The sequence below is a fragment of the Gekko japonicus genome, unplaced genomic scaffold (genome assembly GCF_001447785.1).
Source record: "Gekko japonicus isolate JY-2015 unplaced genomic scaffold, Gekko_japonicus_V1.1 scaffold2255, whole genome shotgun sequence".
In the NCBI taxonomy this organism is placed as follows: Eukaryota; Metazoa; Chordata; class Lepidosauria; order Squamata; family Gekkonidae; genus Gekko; species Gekko japonicus.
In genome coordinates, this window is record NW_015169852.1 from 37694 (window position 1) to 58437 (window position 20744).

The following is a 20744-nucleotide window of genomic DNA, read 5'->3' on the forward strand; positions in this document are numbered from 1 at the left end:
AGTTGATGGCAATACTCCTGTCTTGAGGAAGGGCGTGTTGTAAAGGCTGGCAACTGAGAAATTGGGATCTGGTCCCTTCCAGAGTCTTCCTGAGGGCCTCTCAGCCCCGCCTCGGCCACAGGCCAGGACACCCTCTCTGGATTGGGTGAGAGCCACCACACTGGCCACGCTGAGCCATCGTTTTCACTATTTCAATATTTTAATTCATGCATCATCCCATTGGCAGCTTTTTGCACCTTGGGCACCTATGAAAGGTCCTTACCCAGAGAGGCCACGCTCCTGTAGTTCTCCCGCATGACGTCCCTGTAGAGAGCTCTTTGGCCCGGATCCAGCAAGGCCCACTCGGCCTCGGTGAAATACACGGCCACCTCCTCAAAGGAGAAGGGAGGCTGAAAGGAGAAGCAGATTACCTCCTCAGAGATCAGTCCCGGCAGAGGCTACACTCTCCCCAGGGGCATTCTGGGAGGGTGCAGGATACAGAGCTTGGTATGTGTCATGAGAGTGGGGTTCAGGGCCTCTCTCCCCTCAGTCAGCAGGACCAAAAACCTCCTTGAGAAAGGAGGGGGGACCTGACTATCCCCCAGTCTTCCCCCCCTACCTGGGCCAGAGGTGGAGCAGCCGTTTCCACTCCTCTGAAAAGACGACAGCTTGACAACATCTCTTCACTGCCTGCAAGGGAGACAAAATTGGAAGGATGAACGTTAACCTCAAGTTCTTATTTTCTTTGCTTCTTTGAATTCCTCTTCACACATCCCTGTTTCCAGGGCTGTGACACTGTGTCTTCTTTACGCTCCAGAAACCCTGTAATGATTTTTAGTCAGGCGTGGGAGAGGTGGAAGAGAAGCAGCCCAAATATCCATGAGCCTCGGGGTGTTGTAAATGCTGCCAACCCTTCTGTGAGACTTGAAATGATCTCCGTGAACCCTGGAACTCCAAAGGCTGCAGCAGCCCTCCTGGATAAGACCAAAAGCTCATTCACCATGGCTCATAGCTGCACCACAATTTGCCTTCCTTTCCTTTTCTGAGCCACCTTGAGGCCCTCTAATGGAAGGAAGGGGAGAGGTGCATATCTTAATTAATGTAAATAAGGATGGAACTGCCCTCCATGAATCTGGCTATTCTGTCTAGTAAAGTGACCATCGCTACATCTTGTAGCACAATGTCCCAGAACTCCCTTTTATGTCGTTTGCAAAAGCATTCCCCTTTTCTCCTGTCCTGAACCTTCTGCCCAACAGCATGAATTAGGACCCCCGATCCCATCCGGGCAGGAGGCACCCTTACCGCTTGACAGCGCACCTCGAGCGACCTCCTGGGCCTGTGCCCTCTGACCTTCCTCTGACGGAGCTCCTTCTGCCTCAGAGAGCTTCGCTTCCATCTTCACGGATCCTCCCCACATCTGAAACAACGGCAAGGGAGGCAGGTAAGAGAAGGAATAGAATTCCAAAAGGGAGACTGCAAGCAAGAAATCAAGAGACTGAGGCTGGGAAGGGCAGCCGTGAAGGAGCTAGAAAAGACTCTTAAGTGTCAGGATGTCTTAATGGAGACCAAAATCAAGTTAAGTCCTGCCACAGAACTCCCCATTACTATGTGGGTATCTTTACTTTATCTCGACAGTAATCTCTCAAATTAACAGCATTACCCAGCAGACGCTTCCTGTCATGCCAGAACTCTCACTGGGACCCTTCCTCATGGGACGACTCCAAGAAGACCCTCACCTCCATTCTTCTTGCGACTTCTGCCAGGCTCACAACTGCGGCAAACTGGGAATCTCCAACACCTCCGACACTGTCATCCTGGTATGACAAGGTCTGGGATCAGTTCGTGATGAATAAGATCTCTAATAAACTGAACCCTGGAAAAACAGAAGTCTTGAAGGCCATTAGGCTCCTCACTTTCGACACCCGTTTGGTGTAGTGGTTAAGTGGGTGGACTCTAATCTGGGAGAACGGGGTATGATTCCCCACTCCTCCACTTGCACCTGGCTGGATGACCTTGGGCAAGCCGTAGTTCTGATAAGAGCTGTCCTTGAAAAAGAGCACTTTCTGTCAAGAGCTCTCTCAGCCCCGCCTACCTCACAGGGTGTCTGTTGTGGGGAGGGGGAGGGAAAGGAGTTTGTAAGCTGCTCTGAGACACTTTTGGGTAGTGAAGGGCGGGGTATAAATCCAATCTCTTCTCTTCTTCTCCTCTTCAATGGGGTTAAGCCAACCTGACTCAGTTAAGAGGCTCGGCTTTATACTGGACTCAGCCTTATTGCTGGAGAAGCAAGTTAATGCAGTTGCAAAAAAGGCATCCCTCAATATAGTTGATCCGGCCACCAGGATCCCTGCCACGGTGACATCAAGACTAGACTAGATCAATGCATTGTATATCAGGTCTCCCCACAAAACCAGTTCAGAAACTCCAGCTGGCAGAGGACACCAGGGCTTGGCTATTCCCAGGAGCTAGATGGAGCAGGCAAATTACTGCGCTTCTGCTTCCCATTGGCTGGCCTGGCCTGGGGCCTTCTCCATTCTGGCCCCCAGGAATGGTCCGCCTGAGGAGGGGGTCACAGTCCAGGCTTTCCACAAACAAAGCAAAACCGAATGATCCCAGAGGGCTTTTCGAACCAAGCAATAGGGTAGCAGCAATGCACAGAAGGCTTCACAAGGTTTCTTGGATACATCATTCCGGCCGGGTCTGAACGACTTCGTTTATTTTGCTGCCAGCTGGATCCTGCCATGCCATTTCCTGGGTCTTGCTAATATTTATGCTTCAGTACTGTATTTCAGGTTCCTGATGGGTTCTGTGACCCAAACCCTATTGGGCCACTGGCCTGTTCCAACACACCTTCTCTTGTGCTCTTAGGTTACAAGAACCCCGATTTCCAAAGCAATCCCAAAACCATTTACCTGGGAGGAAGCCAGACCCACTCAAGAGCAATGTTCCCTCTAAGCTGTGGAGTCTTGTGAGCAAAAATTCTACTTTGTGTGCTGGTGGCATTAAAGCTGTGAGCCAGCCATTTGGCTGCTGCATAAATTAGTTTGCTCCGGAGCCCTCCTTCCTGAGCTGAGACAAAAAATGGGTGAGCCGGAGGCTAAAAAGCTGTGAGCTAGCTCACACTAACTCAGCTTAGAGGGAGCAGTGCTCAAGAGGTTGGGAGGAGGACCCTATTGCATAGTTCCTTGAACGCATGGGTTGCAACGAGTCCCACTACATGGCGGACTATGTTTAATGCAAATAAATAAAATAACGTCAATAACTCCCCCCCCCCTCGGAAAACTACAGATGGGGGGGGGGGACCAGCCAAAAAGGCGAGGTATTTGGGCAGCCCCTCGGCACGAAGGATTCCCACCCCTGCGGATCACGCCTGGGGACTTCTTCCCGGGCCTCCCTCCGACCTCCCTGGCGGGCGGGGGACTCGTGTCGATTTCCAAAATCCAGATCCTCCCTTTCGGCCCCCCTGCCAGGGTCACCACGGGAAAGGAAGACGATCCATCCGCGAAATCACCTTTTGAAACTGTTGCACCCGAGACAGCGGCATGCCTGTCTGCCAAGGCTGAGATGGTGACTTACTTGTGAGTAAACCCTCGCAGGGACCGGCTGCCGGGCTTCCCCCTCCCCTTGCCCGTCCGGAGCCCTCCTCCTCCTCCTCTTTCCCCATTCAGAAGCCAAACCTCCCCCCCCCCCCACAAAGCAGTCGGCTACTTTAACCCTTCCAGTGCAGGAGCGCCTGGGGAAAAAGGCTTCCTGCCCTTCCCGTCGGCGTCCACGGGCTCAGCGGGATTGCTCTGGAGTCACTCCGCCGCAGCGGGGTGGCGCTCCCGGGGGAATCTATCCCAGGCTGTTCGGGGTGGGGGAAGAAAGAGGAGAAGCCACCTGCAGCGAGCTCAGGCCGAGCGATCCGAAGCAGGTCTGGCCGGAGTCCTCCTCCTCCTCCCGGCCTCTGGAGTGGGTCTGGCTGCCTCCCGGCCAGGTAAGTGGTGTTGGGGTGGCTTTGTTGGGTTCTTTCTTGTCACGTAGGAGCATAAGAGAAGGCGTGTAGGAACAGGCCAGTGGCCCATCCAGTCCACCCCTCTGTGTCATAAAAAGGTAAAGGTAAAGGTTCCCTTGCTCAAAAGCCAGTCGAATCTGACTCTAGGGTTGCGGTGCTCATCTCCGTTTCAAAGCCGAAGAGCCAGCGCTGTCCGAAAAGACGTTTCCGTGGTCATGTGGCCGGCATGACTAAACACCGAGGCGCATGGAACGCTGTTACCTTCCCACCGATGTGGTCCCTATTTATCTACTTGCAATTTCTTGCTTTCGAACGGCTAGGTTGGCAGGAGCTGGAACTAGAGACAGGAGCTCACCCTGTCTTGCGGCACCCGGGTCTTGAACTGCTGAACTACTGACTTTCCACAGCCTGCAGTTCAGCGTCTTAACCACTTGAGCCACCACAGCTCCCTCTGTGTCATACCATGGACAAAAATCAGGTGCCATGAGGAGGTCCACCAGCAGGGGCGGAACTCCAGAAGGCCCCCCCAGCACCAAGAAGACAGAGCATCACTGCCCCCAGGTAGCCTGTTCTATCTGTAAAGGTCAAGGTTTCCCCTGCTCGAAAGTCCAATTCGACTCTAGGGGGTGGTGGTGCTCATCTCCGTTTCCAAGTCGAAGAGCCAGCGCTGTCTGAAGACATGTTCTGTGGTCATGTGGCCGGCATGATGCCGAGACGCATGGAACACTGTTACCTGCCCACCTAAATGGTATCTATTTATCTACTTGCAGTTTCTTGCTTTCTAACTGCTAGGTTGGCAGGAGCTGGGGCCAGAGACGGGAGCTCACTCCGTCATGCGGCACACTCAGGTCTCGAACTGCTGAACTACCAATCTTCCACAACCTGCAGTTCAGTGTCATAACCACTTGAACCAAAAATCAGGTGCCATTAGGAGGTCCACCAGCAGGGGCAGAACTCCAAAAGCCCTCCCAGTGGTAGCCCTCCCCAAGCACCAAGAAGACAGAGCATCACTGCCCCAGACAGAGTGTTCCATCTATAAAGTAAAGGTAAAGGTTTCCCTTGCTCGAAAGCTAGTCCAATTCGACTCTAGGGGGTGGTGCTCATCTCCGTTTTGAAGCCGAAGAGCCAGCGCTGTCCGAAGACATTTTCTGTGGTCCTGTGGCCGGCATGACTGAACGCTGAGACGCATGGGATGCTGTTACCTGCCCACCGAACGGGTACCTATTTATCTACTTGCAGTTTCTTGCTTTCTGCTAGGTTGGAAGGAGCTGGGGCCAGAGACGGGAGCTGACTCCCGTCATGCGGCACTTAACCTCTGAGCCACTGTGGCCTGTTCCATTTATACCTTGAGGCTAATGGCCACTGATGGCCCTCTGCGCCATTTCCCTATCTAATCTCTGCTTGAAGCTGTCTATGCTTGTAGCCGCCGCAATTTCCATGTGTTAATTACTCCTGCAGTGAAGATGGCACTACTTCACCACAAGAGTAATTAACACATGGAAGCGGTGGCGGCTAGAAGCATAGACAGCTTCAAGAGATATTTGAAGCCCGTTTGGTGCGCCCCCCCGCAGATTACGCCGGTGGGCTTGGGGATTGTTTTGGGAATCGGGGTTCTTTCTTGTCCCGTAAGAGCCTAAGAGAAGCAGTTCTGGAAGAGCTCCCAGCCCCACCTACCTCACAGGGTTCTCAGCTCCACCTACCTCATAGGGTGTCCCTTGTTGGGAGAGGAAGGGAGACTGTAAACTGCTCTGAGACTCCGAGTGAAGAGCAGGGTATAAATCCAACTCTTCTTCTTCAGAATAAAAAGCATATCAATCCAATCTCCTCCTCCTCTTCCTTCTTGAAAGAAAGGACTTGAAAAGTCCTTCTTTCTCTCCCTTTTCCATCCCATTTATAGTTTTGTAAACTTCTAACATGTCACCCTGTTAGCCAAATTGCCTTCAATTCTCAGTTACTCTACTCTAGGGGGAGTTATAATTATTAATTGGCAATAGGCAAATTAGGGTTCACACCAATTTATACAGAAGTCCCACCTTTGCTGTAAGTACCAGAACAGACACAGAGACTGTATTCATTATAATATAATGTCTTTTTACTGGGATATATATATCCCAGCGCAGCGTTCCGTGCGCCTTGGTGTTTAGTCATGCCGGCCACATGACCACGGAAACGTCTTCGGACAGCGCTGGCTCTTCGGCTTTGAAACAGAGATGAGCACCGCAACCCTAGAGTCGGATTCGACTGGCTTTCGAGCAAGGGAACCTTTACCTTTACATATGCACTGCCCTGAACTCGAGCTGATCCAATGTACATCATGATCACAAGTCATGGCTGGCTTGCTAGCAAAAGGGGTAGGCAGTCCGTGGATGTTAGCCCCAAGGGGCTGTTAGCTGTGAAAGGACTAGAGGCAGGCTAGGCTGCTACTGCTCACAAACCAGTAGAGAAGGCTGTTAACCATCTGCCATGCCCATGACCACCACTGGGGACATCCTTAAAAGAGTCCTCATGGATCAGATCAGAGACTTTTCTTAGCCCGTGGTCCTCAGTGGCCAACTGGAAGCCCCCAAAACGGCTGCAAGGAGTAGCCTTCCTCTGGCGCCTCCCTTTACCAGCAACTAGTATTCAGAGGTGTGCTGCCTCTGAGCATGGAGGCTCTATTTAGGTGGCAGAGTGCCTCTCTGTGGATTTGTCCAACTTCCCAGATGGCCCAGGCTAGCCTGCCCTCATCCGATTTCAGAAGCTAAACATGGTCAACGCAGGTTGAAGAAGAGGAGGAAGAAATTGGATTTATACCCCGCCCTTCATTCAGAGTCTCAGAGCGGTTTATAATCTCCTTTCCCTTGGACTCCAGCTGCAGACTAGAGTTTAAAGATGGAGGTAGGGTATATGGGTAGCAAGCTGGACGTAAGAGGGTTAAAGCTTCCCTAGGGGTCGTGGAGAGCGAGAGCGAGAGAGACCATGTGGTCCATCAGCATCTTTTATAATGTGGGGGGGGGCAGGCTGAGCTGGCCACATCCCCCTGTGACCCCTCCTGTTAGTCCGTCCCATAAAACATACTATTGGCTGGCTGGAAGAGGGGAGGGGGACGAAGGAGAGGTCAATATTGAGAGCTGGTAACTTGGTCTGGGGACTGGCACCTGGATGAAGAGTGATGAACCATCAGGCTAGGGCGATTGTCTCTTGATGGCCCTAGCCGGCTGGCTGATGGGTGAGGGATTAGTTGCTAAGCAACCATGAATAGAGTCTCTTGATCAGATTTGTAGGTAGCAGGAAGGGGGGGGGGAAGGGGTTGCCTACATGTGCTGGAAGAAACTCCTGATGGCCTACATGTGCTGGAAGAAACTCCTGATGGCGTCTGGAGTTCTCTGTCCTCATGTTTTCCACGGCATGGCATCTGAGGCTTTGTGCAGGCTCATGGAACTGCTTCATCTCCCAGCAGGTGAGATGGCTGGTGACTCTGGACCATCCCTGTAGCAGCAACGCTAAAGGAAGGTGTCCCGCTTTCAGGGGTGCCGTCTCAACAGGTATTCCCAGGTCTCCATGCTGTACAGTCCCTTTGCACAGTCCATACAGTTCATAAACACACATGGATAGGCTGGCATGGCAACAACCCCTCAGTCATCATTTCTCCAAGCCAAAGAGCTCTTTAGCCTTTCTTCATAGGGAAGGGGTTCCGTCCCCTTAATCATTTTAGGTGCCCTTTTCTGCACTCTTTCCAATGCTATAATATCTTTTTTGAGGTGCAGAGACCAAGACTGTATACATCGATTTTATACAGGGGCGTTATGATACTGGCTGATTTGTTTTCAATTCCTTTCCTAATAATCCCCAGCATAGCGGTGGCCTTTTAAAAATTGCTGTTGCGCAGTGAATCGACATTTTCAGTGATTATCTACCATGAGTTCAAGATCTGTCTCCTGGTCAGTCTCCGCCAGTTCTGGTGTGAGCAAGCCCTTCTCATCTTCCACAGTGAACACAGAGGCAAAAAATGCATTCAGCTTCTCTGCCATTTCCCTATCATCCTTGAGTCATCCTTTGACCCCTTGGTCATCCAAGAGCCCCACTGCCTCCCTGGCTGGTTTTCTGCTCGTAATGTATCTGAAGAAATTTTTATTGTTTGTCTTTATGTTTTTTGCAATAGTCTGCTCACCAACGTACATTTTATTTGTCACAGCCTGTGCTCTGTCTTCTTTACCTCACTCGGACTAGCCTTCCACCGCTTAAAGGAATCCTTTTTACCTTTTACCGCTTCCATTATTTTGTTCATTAACCATGCTGGCCTTTTTTATACCTATTGGTACCTTTCCTAACCTGCGGTATACATTTTAACTGAGTTTCTAGGATTGTAGTTTTAAATAGTCTCCAAGCTTCCTGAAGGGATTTTCCCTGCCTTACCTTTCAGTTTCTTCTTCACAAGCCCCCTCATTTGAGAGGTTACCCCTTCACTTGAGCTGCGGTGGCTCAAGTGGTTAAGACGCTGAACTGCAGGCTGTGGAAGGTCAGTAGTTCAGCAGTTCAAGACCCAAGTGTGCCGCATGACGGAGTGAGCTCCCGTCTCTAGTTCCAGCTCCTGCCAACCTAGCAGTTCGAAAGCAAGAAATTGCAAGTAGATAAGAGATGCCAATGTTGGATCAGGCCAAAGGCCCATCCAGTTCAACACTCTGTATCACACAGTGGCCAGAAATACCAGTGCCATCAGGAAGTCCACCAGTGGGGCCAGGACATTAGAAGCCCTCCCACTGTTGACCCCTTCAAGCACCAAGATGACAGAGCATCACTTGCCCCAGAGTGTGGCTAATAGATAAATAGGTACCACTTCAGTGGGAAGGTAACAGCGTTCCCTGCGCCTTGGTGTTTAGTCATGCCGGCCACATGACCACAGAAACGTCTTCGGACAGCGCTGGCTCTTCGGCTTTGAAACGGAGATGAGCACCGCAACCCTAGAGTTGAACTCGACTGGCTTTCCTTTACCTCTTCTAAAGTTAGAAGTGGTGGTGTTGGTCTTTCTCACCAGGTCTTGGGCATTACTTAGGATCAAGCCTAGGATGGCCTCTCCCCTGATTGGTTCTGTGACCATCTTCTCCATGCCACAGTCTTTGAAATAGGATTGCCAAATGTGTTTTACCTGGCGGTGGGGGGCTCCCAGCTGGCGATCCTGAGCGTGCGCCGCATGCAAGTCAGCCGGATGTGACTTGTGACGCCAGGCACGCTGGGGGCAGGGCCACAGCCATTCGAGGGGAAAACTCTATGGGGTTTCCCCCGGGGGCCTAATTCCGCTGCGTTGGAAATCGGGCCTCCAAAGCGGGGGGGGGGGGAATCCGCCCCCCAGGGGGATTTGGCAGCCCTACTTTGAGAGTATCTAGAAACCCGATCTCTTTTTCCTGACGTGAACACACATTGACCCAATCAATGTGTGGGAAGATCACCAGTTAATGTGTCTAGCTGCTTTCCTTAATTCTTTTGATATTTTTAAATCATCCTCTAACCTTTGATCTGGTGGGAGATAACAAACTCCCAGAGTAAAACTTCCTTTCGGGCACACAGTTTCCACCCATAGCGTTTCTGTAAGCGGATCTAGTTTACCCCCTTTGACCTACAGAGCCACCCCACCTCCCACCTTTCCCCTCCCTATCCTTCTGATGTAATTTATATCCAGGAATCAATGTGTACCACTGATTTTCCTCATCCCATCAAGTTTCTGGAATGCCCACAGTGTCTGTGTTCTCCTCTGACACTAAGCATTCCAGCTCCCCTATTTTACCTCAAACACTTCTAGCTTTTGTAAATAAACCTCTGTACTTTCCCAGACATGTTAGGCCTGCAACCTTCCTCCTGTGGCCTTGTATCCGGCAGTCAATATTGTTTGTCACCCTCACAGGGACCAGTCCTAATCCATTTCCCAGTAGAACAGTAAAGACATATGTATAAGTAAATAGGAAGAATGAATTGACATTACACTGATGGATTTCGCAGAATATAACTATGAAATACCACCAGTGAGTTGGTTAAATGGATTAATCTTGTATTTCAATGCTATTCACTTTGACAAAGTTGTACACGAAACGTGATGATATGCATGATCCGTTGGTGTTGATGGCGTTTGAATTGCGTCCAGTAAACTAAATATTGGAAAAAGAAATTTCTAGTCTTTGGAGACTTTTGTGGCATAATATATCACGGATGTTTGTTTCCTTTTCCGCTTCCTTCCCGTGATCTCTCTCCTTGGTTTGCGTAGTTCTGATAAGAGCTGTCCTTGAAAAAGGTCAGTTTCTGTCAGAGCTCTCTCAGCCCCACCTACCTCACAGGCAATGTTCCCTCTAAGCTGTGGAGTCTTGTGAGCAAAAATTCTACTTTGTGAGCTACTGACATTGAACTTGTGAGCGAGGGATTTGGCTGCTGCAGAAATTAGTTTGCTCTGGAGCCACCCTTCCTGAGCTAAGACAAAAATGTGTGAGCCAGAGGCTAAAAAATGGTGAGCTAGCTCACACTAACTCAGCTTAGAGGGAACACTGCTCACAGGGTGTCTGTTGTGGGGAGGGGAAGGGAAAGGAGTTTGTAAGCCGCTCTGAGACTCCCTTGGGTAGTGAAGGGCGGGGTATAAATCCAATCTCCTCTTCTTGTTCATCTTCTTCTTCTTCAATCTTAGAACTGAAAATGACATCTATTGTGTTTGAATGTTTGCTTGTTTTTTTTAAATAAAATCTGGCAACTGTAGGCCTTTCTCAGCCTTGGAGAAAGAATGTACTAGGGAATATGTTCCCTGTGCACTGGATGGCATATTGCACGACTGTGTCACGATTTATGCATTACGAATGGAGCAAAACAAGGAGTGATTCTTCGTCTGTGGGTTGGTAATTAAAAAAAGAAAGGAAAGAGGTGAGGCAAGCTGGTCTACCCCGAGCCGATTGATACAGCTGGTTTGTGGTGAGTCACCAAGCTTGTGAAATAACTTAATTGAGTCGACTGCCTTCAGGTGACTGGTACTTTTGGTGTGCAGATCATAAGCCCGGAATGTTTCGACATCTTCGCAGAAAGGAGCTGCCCATTTTGCAGGACCATTTGTCTTGGGTGCGTGCGTCGAGATCCAATCGAGCCTGAACTGTCCCTAGAAGACAGGGGTCATTTTGTAGAAAAAGAGCTAGGGGAACTCATTAGCATAACTCATTAGCATATGCCACACCCCCTGACATCACCGGAAGTGTGTCATAAGGCCACACCCCCTGACATCACCAGAAGTGTGTCATAAGGCCACACACCCCGCCCCCAACGGTCCTTCTCTACCTGGTCTTTCCCATGCATAATCTTATGAACAATTCTTACTGTAGAAAAGTTTTTCCTAATATCCAGCCAGTACCTTCCAGTCCTTAATTTAAACTCATTATTGTGAGTCCTGTCCTCTGCTGCCAACAGAAACAACTCCCTGCCCTCCTCTAAGTGACAGCCCTTCAAATACTTAAAGAGAGCAATCATGTCCCCTCTCAACCTCCTCTTCTTCAGACTAAACATTCTCAAGTCCCTCAGCCTTTCCTCACAGGGGTTGGTCTCCAGGCCCCTGATCATCCTCATTGCTCTCCTCTGCACCCACTCTGTTCTGTCCATATCCTTTTTGAAGTGAGGCCTCCAGAACTGCATATAATACTCCAGGTGCGGCCTGACCAATGCAGTGTTCAGCGGGACTATGACATCTTGTGATTTGGATGTTATGCCTCTGTTGATACACCCCAAGCTCGCATTAGCCTTTTTTGTCACTCCATCACACTGCCTGCTCATATTTAACTTTTGGTCCACCCTTACCCCAAGATCTTGTTCACACACACTGCTACTCAGAAATGTTTGTTGTTGTTCAGTCGCACAGTTGAGTCCGACTCTTCATGACCCTATGGATCACATCACGTCAGGCCCTCCTGTCTTCCGTCGTGCTCCAGAGTTTGCTCAACTTCATGTTCGTTGCATCTATGACACTGTCTAACCATCTCATCCTTTGCCGTCCCCATCTTCTTTGACCTTCAATCTTTCCCAGCATCAGGGTCTTCTCCAGTGAGTGCGCCCTTCTCATTGGGTGGCCAATGTATTTGAGCTTCAGTTTCATTATCTGGCCTTCCAGGGAACAGTCAGGGTTGGTTTCTTTTAGGATTGACTGATTTGATCTTCTTGCAGTCCAAGGGACTCTCAAGAGTCTTCTCTAGCAGCACCATAGTTCAAAAGAATCTATTCTATAGAATCTATTCTGTAATTCAAAATGTATCCCCCTTCTAATATGTGTGTTCCTCATTTGTGTTACCCAGATGTAGAACTCCACTTATCTTTGTTAAATTGCATCTTGTTCACATCCGCCCACTTTCCCAGCATGTTCAGATCTCGTTGAATTCGATCTGGTGTGTTCTCTGCTCCTCCCAATTTAGTGTCATCTGCAAATTTAATGAATATCCCCTCCACAACACCAGATACACTGGTATAAACACTTACAAATCAAACATATTTTGGAGTCTCCTTCAATGGTCGCGACTAGATGCAGACCACTGACACCATTAGACAAAAACAGAAAACGAAACAGAAATATTACATCTATAGTATATAAACAAATAAACTTTAGCAATGAAAAACCAAAAACTCTATATCAAAAACAATGGGAAATTGACTTGAACACAGAATGGACAGACGAAGACTGGCAACAAATATGGGAAAGATATAGTAGAAGTTCAAAGGTAATTTCTATTAACATAAGAACATAAGAGATGCCAATGTTGGATCAGGCCAAAGGCCCATCTAGTCCAACACTCTGTGTCACACAGTGGCCAAAAATACCAGGTGCCATCAGGAGGTCTGTCACGGCAGGACCAGGGGGCGTGACGCAAGTAAGCAAAAGTCCAGGAACAGTCCGAGGTCAAGCCGGGCAAATCAGGTAGCAAGGTTCAAGCAGGTTTAAATCACAGTCCAGAAGCAGGGTCAGACATACCAAAGTTTCAAGTCCATAAATCACAACAATACCAGAGGAGTCAGAGATGAACGCAGGGTCAACAAAGCCAAAGGTCAAAAGCCGAGGATCAAGCCGAGAAGAATTCCACAAGGTCTGGAGCAGAGATGCAAGGATTCAGGTCCTGAACAAACGACGTTGCCAGCACAAATGACTGCTGGCAACAGACTTGCATATATACAGTGCTAGCTAATCAACTCATTAGCTAGCCAGGAGTGAGGACAGGATCCTGTCAGTAATCAGGGCTAAGAGATCTTCTGGCACGCATGCGTGCATTCTGCCTTCGCTCTCTCAGCTGTTGTCTTCTTACATTCCTGAGCCTGGTTACAGGTGGAGGCGAGTCTGATGATGAATTACTGGGCTGCAGCAGAGACTGATCCCTTGCAGGTGTTCCCTGGGAGGCTCTATCCTCCTCACCACTTAGATAGCTTTCAGCTACAGGATCCAGTCTTTGCCTTTCTGCTGCAGTACTGTCCTCAGGAGCCTGTAAGTCCACAGGATCCTGGCTAGCAGGTGCCTCCTCAGGGGCATCAGCAAGGGCAGGCATGACATCAGCAGGGGCAGGCATGACAAGGTCCACCAATGGGGCCAGGACATTAGAAGTCCTCCCACTGTTGGCCCCCCAAGCACCAAGAAAACAGAGCATCACTTGCCCCAGAGCCCCTATCTATACCTTGTGGCTAATAGCCACTGATGGACCTCTGCTCCATATGCCTATCTAATTCCCTTTTGAAGCCGTCCATGCTTGTAGCCGCCACCACTTCCTGTGGCAGTGAATTTCATGTTTTAATAACTCTTTGGGTGAAGAAGTACTTCCCGTTATCCCTTCTAACCCGACCGCTCAGCAATTTCACGGCGTGCCCACGAGTTCTTGTATTGTGAGAAAGGGAGAAAAGTACCTCTTTCTCTACCTGCTCTTTCCCATGCATAATCTTGTAAACCTCAATCATGTCACCCCTCAGTAGTCTTTTCTCCAAGCTAAAGAGCCCTAAGCGCTTCAACCTTTCCTCATAAGGAAAGTGTTCCAACCCTTTTATCATTCGTGTTGCCCTTTTCTGCATTAATTTACAAATGGCAAAAACTATTCTGCGTCGGTATACTCCACCTACAAGAATGTACCGCATAAACAAATCATATAACCCACTGTGCAAAAAACAATGCAGAGGCTTAGCAGATTTTATACACTGTTGGTGGTATTGTCCCGTAATAAAACAGTTTTGGAGGGACATTATGGGGAAAATTAGGGAAATAACGGCAGTAGACTTATCTTGTTCCCCTGAAGTGGTGTTGCTGGGAAAATGGCCTCATCCTAGGAAAGAAAGACGGAAAGAAGAATTGATAGCTCATTTGTTAGCAGCGGGACGTATCCTTGTTGCACCTCGATGGCTAGGTAAAAACCCTCCCTCGCTGTCTCAGTGGTTTAATCGAATATGGGAGAACTTTATAATGTATAAAATTTCATTTTCTTTATCTAATGCCTCACCTGAAAACTATTATAAGAAAGGAGTAGCTATTTAGTGTCCTGATTTATGCTGGGTCAGAGGGTGTGGGCCGGAGACCAGTTCCCAGGCGGTAGCCCTGGCCGAAGGCTTCCTCCTGAGTCAGGTGGGGGAGAAGAGGCAGGCAGAACAGGTGAGGGGATTCCCTTCAGGTTCATCCAGTTCAAGCAATGATATCTGGCCATATCCTAAAGTTTCCCTGAAAGATATTTGTTCTAAGTAAATGAGCAGTAGCTCATGAAAGCTCATCCCCTGCCACATATTTTGTTAGTCTTTAAGGTGCTAGTGGACTCTTACTCTTTCTTACTGCTACAGGCAGACTACCAGGTCTACCCATCTTGAGGAGATGAAGGTTTGTGATGTTCAGTGGTGTATCTCCATTCTGTTTTCTTTTTGACACATTGCTGTCTGTCTCTCTCTCTGCCCCACCAGGGAGAAGCCTCTCTCCATAGCCAAGTAAATAAAGGCCTTTTTCACATTCGGAAGTGACTCAAGAGAAGGGTAAGGAGATGGAAGAGCAGGACCCAGGAGGACATGGAACAGGCAAGACAGCAAGCAAAGGCCCCCTTCACCTCCAAGCTGGGAGTGCTGTTGAATTCTGGGACAGATCTGCCCCAGAGATTCTGGCTAAGGGCACCATGAACTCAGATGTACATTGCCGACGCTTCCGGCAGTTTCGCTACCATGAGGCAGATGGGCCCCGAGAGGTTTGCAGCCGGCTCCATGGACTTTGCAGCTACTGGTTGGACTCGGAGAGGCACTCCAAGAAGCAGATGCTGGACCTGGTGATCCTGGAGCAGTTCCTGGCCATCCTGCCCCAGGAAATGCAGGGCTGGGTCAGAGGATGTGGGCCGGAGACCAGTTCCCAGGCGGTGGCCCTGGCCGAAGGCTTCCTCCTGAGTCAGGCAGAGGAGAAGAGGCAGGCAGAGCAGGTGAGGGGGTTTCCTCCAGGTTTGTCCAATTCAAGCAGCGATATCTGGCCATATCCTCAAGTTTCCCTGAGAGATATTTGTCCAAGTGTTAATCATCCAAGTGGGGGATTTAACAGCCTCCTTCAGCAGCCTCTTCTACTAGAGAATTTCTTATTCCTCCAGATAACTCACCAGGTCCACTGGTAGAAGGGTGCCGAGTCTGGGAGTGGGGCAGGATCTATTCCTTGGTCTGTCCCATTCCATCTCTTACCCCCTCTCCCCCGCTGCTGTTTCAGATGTGGGCACCATCCATGAAGACAGAAGCAGCTACATTCTCTGTGGCGGAAGGAGCTTCCTTGGAGAAAGGGCAGAGGGCGCAGGCCCAGGAGCATGCCCAAGATGCCCTCCCCTGTGGTAAGGACTCACCGTGCCTGCATGGAGTTGAGGCACCCCGTGAATTTGATGGGCAGAGAGTTCAGATCAGGAAAAGAAGCAGATACCTCTTCACACAACACAGACTTAATTTGCGGCACTCAGTGCCCACTAACTGTGGTGCGTCTGAAATGGGATTAGACAAATTCATGGGAGGTAATTCCTCCCATTAATTAAAATATTCCTATCCCACCTTCCTTCCCTAAGAGGAAGTCAAGGTGGCTCAAAAAAGAAAAGGTAGACAAACCTCAGCAGAGCTATTCAACTTGGTGAATAAAGGGAGCCTCCATTTTCTGGGGCAGCAGAGCTCGGAAATCCAGTTCCTAGGGGCCAATAATAATGGGAAAATTTGGCTTCTGTGGCTGTGCTTATAGGGGCATCTGGCAGGACGCTGGGGTAGGGATAGCAGGCTGTGTCCTGGAATTCCCCAGGAGCTTTATGGTAATCTTGGGGAGGACGTGGTGTCATGTAGATGTCATGTTTGGCTTAAAACCTGTTAGTAATGTTAGCATGACAACAGATGCTCTGAAAACTCATTGATATTACCCTCGAGTCTCCAGATGCACTCTAGTCATGTCTGGGGTTTTTGTGTGCATTCACTTCTGGGTGAACTTGCCTCTTACGAAAGCCACTTAAAGAGAACCTCCTGGTTTGTGCCCATTCCTAACAGGAGCAGACTGCCTGGCCACTGCCCGCCCCTCGCCCTGGAGAGATGCATACTTTAGAACAACGAGTCTCCCAGGACCTATTGATTCACTCAGGGATAATCCCCTCAACACACAAGCCTGCTTCCCCTGCACCCACTTGCCTTGATTAAGCAATGATTAATCAGCAATCAATCTATTAATCAACAATTGATCTATATATCTTCCCCCATCACCTTTCCTGTCTGGTGCTTGTAGAGCCATCATGCCTCTCCCACACCTTTCTTTACCTCCACTATAACCATTAAGTTATTGTCTTCTAGTACTGCATCAACCCACCTCAGGGTACATTTTGCCCTATAACTGTGCTACCCTGCAGTGTGTTTGTATGTCTTGAATCTCTCCTCACACCCCAACTTGAGTGCAGACTCTCTTTCACTTCCCAAAACGCTGGCTCTTTTCCTCCTTTGATTTGCTGCTTCTATGGACCTCTTCAGGATTGGTAATTATCACGCTTCCCTAAAAAGCTTTCCCCTTTCCTCCTTGCATGTGCTTTATGGTATATATGCATTCTTGATTTCTCCTTTTCTTTTAATAAAAACCTTTCCCCCAACTACTTGGAGACTGCCTCTTTGGGTAACACATAGGTACCTTGTGCTTCACTTCTGCCTTTCCCACAGTTTACTGAGAAATGTTTAAAAATTTGTTAAGTGTACAAAGGCAAGGTTTCACACCCTTGAGAAAGGGGTGTGTGAAGCAGGGAACAAACCAACCAATGGAATAGAAAGTCATGGCAAACACCCTTCCTTCCTCCTTTGTCTCACTAACAGGCACTGGAGAGATGCTGTTGAGTCCTTGTCTTTTCAGAGATGTGGAAATGGCTGCTGTACTTCCAGTCCAGGTAGGAGAGATGAGCAGGGGACAACCTGGGTCCCCTCTCCTTTCTCAGGGGGGCTTTTCCTCCTGCAGTGGCTGGAAGATGCCCAGGCGAGAAAGGCTGTGTTTACCCGTGCAAAGCTCTACATCCAGCATCCTATGGGAATGCTCCCTCCGTGTCAAACCTCTGCCTGGCATGGTTTCTAACAAGGGGAATCTGCTTTTCCTTTCAGCGTCCCTTTTCCTTTGAGGAGGTGGCCGTGTACTTCACCGAGGCGGAGTGGACCCTTCTGGATCCTGGCCAACGAGCTCTCTACAGGGAAGTCATGCTGGAGAACTATGGGAGCGTAGCCTCCCTGGGTAAGGATCTTTCACAGGTGCCCAAAGGTGTGAATTGCTGTCATTAGGGTGAGGCATGTCTCAGAACAGCAGGACACCATTTTGAGGCCTATCCTGCTACTTGCCCAGGGCAACTGTGGCCAGTGTTGCGGCCACCACCCAAGCCAGGGAAGGTGTCCTGACCTGAGGACAAGGGAGGGCTGACAGTCCCTCAGAAAGACTCTGAAAGGGGCCTGATCCTAATTTCCCTGATTTCAACCTTCACAACACACCTTTCCTCCAGAGGAGATGACTGTCATCTGCCATGACTCTGATCTGGAATGGATTCATCCCGCTTATACTGCTTGGGATTGTGGGCTTTGGTCTTGACCATATTTCCGTCCTTCCAGAAGAATTTTTCTTCTTGCTTGGATTTCTTATCTACCCGATATGAGAATGTTCTCCTTCTCTCTCTGCCACAGAAGAAAGGAATGTAAGACAGACGGTGGTGGAGACAGACAGAGGCCTCACATCCGAAGAATGGCTGGAGAACTTCTCAGGAGGATCCCAGGAGAGGATTTCCTTCCCAAATGAGCTGGCTGAGAGTAGGTATCCTTATTTATTTATTTATTTATTTATTAATCTAATTTGTACCCCGCCCTCCCCACAAAGCAAGTTCAGGGCAGCTCACAGTCAATGCATAAATAGCAATTAAAACAACATAAAATCATCTAAAAACAATTCAAGTTATACCTATTACAAATATATAAATTCATAAAGTGCTGGTAATGGTTAGTTAGTTGTTTGAGATGGCTTACTTTAAGACATTCTGCTCATGATCTTCCTGTGGCACAGGCTAGATGTCAAAACCAAAGGCCAGGGCTCTATAGTGGTGGCAGCTCCCTAGTTGAAAGCCTGAGGAAGAGCTCCATCTTGCAGGCCCTGCAGAACTGCAAGAGTTCCCGCAGGGCCCTGACTTCCTCCGTGAGCTCATTCCACCAGTATGGGGCCGCCACTGAGAAAGTCCTGCTTATGTCAAGGGAATAGGAAAGGAATAAACATGGGCCTCTTCTGCTTCACTTGTAGGCAACTCTTAGTTTGGTAGAATTATAAAGCCCACTGAGTAAGGAGGGAGGGAGGCCTTCTGGGGCCTGAGATTTGGAGGCTCAGAAGCTCCTTCCAGGCAAGAGCTCAGCTGTGGCTCTTGAGGGGCTGTGGTATCCTTAAGTACTTGGTGTTTTGGGGAGAGGTGGACGGGGTTAGTTAAGATCAGTCAAGATGGACAAAGCCACAGGGCTGTCAACCCTTTCCTACTGCAGTCACATAGATGCCTTCAGATTTTACCTGCCCTCTTGGGGGCTAATGGTATCTTTCTCTTTCTTCCAGCAGAGGATGATCAGAGGAATGAGGAGGGTGAGGAGCTTCATCAGCAATTGCCAGATGAAGTTAAAAATGAAGGCTTCAAAGGGAAGTTGAGCATTCAAGGCACAATCAAGAGGCAGAAAGGAGGCCAAATGGTCAAGAAGAGGGACCAACCCATTCCTTGGCAGGGGGGGGATTTCCAAGAAGTCATTCATACAGCAGAAAATAGGTACAAGTGTTCAGAATATAGAATGGACTTCTCAGAACAAACCCAATATCAAGTCCAATTCCATGGAAAAAAATTCAGTTCAAGTGACAGTCTTCAGCACCATCTAAGAACCGACAGAGGGGATAAACCCTTTGAGTGCTCAGATTGTGGAAAGAGATTCAGTCGGAGTTCCCATCTTAAACAGCATCTAAGAACCCACACAGGGGAGAAACCGTTTGAATGCTCAGAGTGTGGAAAGAGATTCAGTGACAGTTCAACTCTTCAACAGCACCGAAGAACCCACACAGGGGAGAAACCTTTGGAATGCTCAGAGTGTGGGAAGAGATTCAGTCGGCATGGCAGTCTTCAACTACATCGACGAACCCACACAGGGGAAAAACCTTTCGAATGTTCTGAGTGTGGAAAGAGATTCAATCAGAGTAGCCATCTTCAACAGCATCAAAGAACCCACACAGGGGAGAAACCTTTTGAATGCTCAGTGTGTAGAAAAAGATTCAGGCACAGAGGTAATCTTCAACTACATCAAAGAATCCACACAGGGGAGAAACCTTTTGAATGCACAGAGTGTGGAAAGAGATTCGGGCACAGAGGCACTCTTCAACTCCATCAAAGAACCCATACAGGGGAAAAACCTTTTGAATGTTCTGAGTGTGGAAAGAGATTCAATCGTAGTGGCCATCTTCAAGAGCATCGAAGAACCCACACAGGGGAGAAACCTTTTGAATGCTCAGTGTGTCGAAAGAGATTTGGGCAGAGAGGATATCTTCAACTCCATCAAAGAACCCATACCGGGGAAAAACCTTTTGAATGTTCTGAGTGTGGAAAGAGATTCAATCAGAGTAGCCATCTTCAAGAGCATCGAAGAACCCACACAGGGGAGAAACCTTTTGAATGCTCAGACTGTGGAAAGAGATTCAGTCAGAGTGGCAGTCTTCAACTGCATCAAAGAACCCATGCAGGGGAGAAACCTTTTGAATGCTCAGACTGTGGAAAGAGATTCAGTCAGAGTGGCAGTCTTCAACTGCATCTAAGAACCCACACAGGGGAGAAACCTTTTGAATGCTCAGAGTGTAGAAAGAGATTTCGTTGGAAAGGCAGTCTTCAAGTGCACCTAAGAACTCACACAGGGGAGAAACCTTTTGAATGCTCAGTGTGTAGAAAGAAATTCTGTCAAAATCGCACTCTTCAATTGCATCGAAGAACCTGTAGGGGAACTTTAGGGGTCCAAGCCTCTACCAGGGATCCCCAACCCCATTAGAGTTCTTTTGTATGGGTGGGTGGAGTCTGGCTAGGGAACTTAGGCCTCCAGAGGAAGTGAAACACAGAGAGAACAGTGCCTTGAACTAGAAACATGCATTCTTCAAACCATACATAAGTAAAATTGAATAGAGTATATTCAATAACCATACCCAATATAGTGTACACTTTTGAAAGAACACGGAATTCCTGGATTGTGGGCCAAGACCTCACTCAAGCCGGGGGGGGGGGGGGGGGCCAAAAAAAACCAAAAAAACCCCAAACCCCCCTTT

General features: G+C 48.9%; 1 protein-coding gene and 1 pseudogene across 1 annotated transcript in view; one reads left to right on the forward strand and one right to left on the reverse strand.

The window, feature by feature from the left end:
* LOC107115616 overlaps positions 1-1690 on the reverse strand; it is a 29157-nt pseudogene extending 27467 nt beyond the window's left edge.
* A 17547-nt stretch (positions 1691-19237) lies between these two features.
* The window catches only part of LOC107115617 (zinc finger protein OZF-like), a 2414-nt gene continuing 907 nt past the window's right edge, over positions 19238-20744 (forward strand). The window contains exon 1 of the mRNA XM_015417355.1: positions 19238-20365. Within this exon, the coding sequence (XP_015272841.1) occupies positions 19238-20365 (1128 nt within the window). The remainder of the gene's footprint in view (positions 20366-20744) is intronic.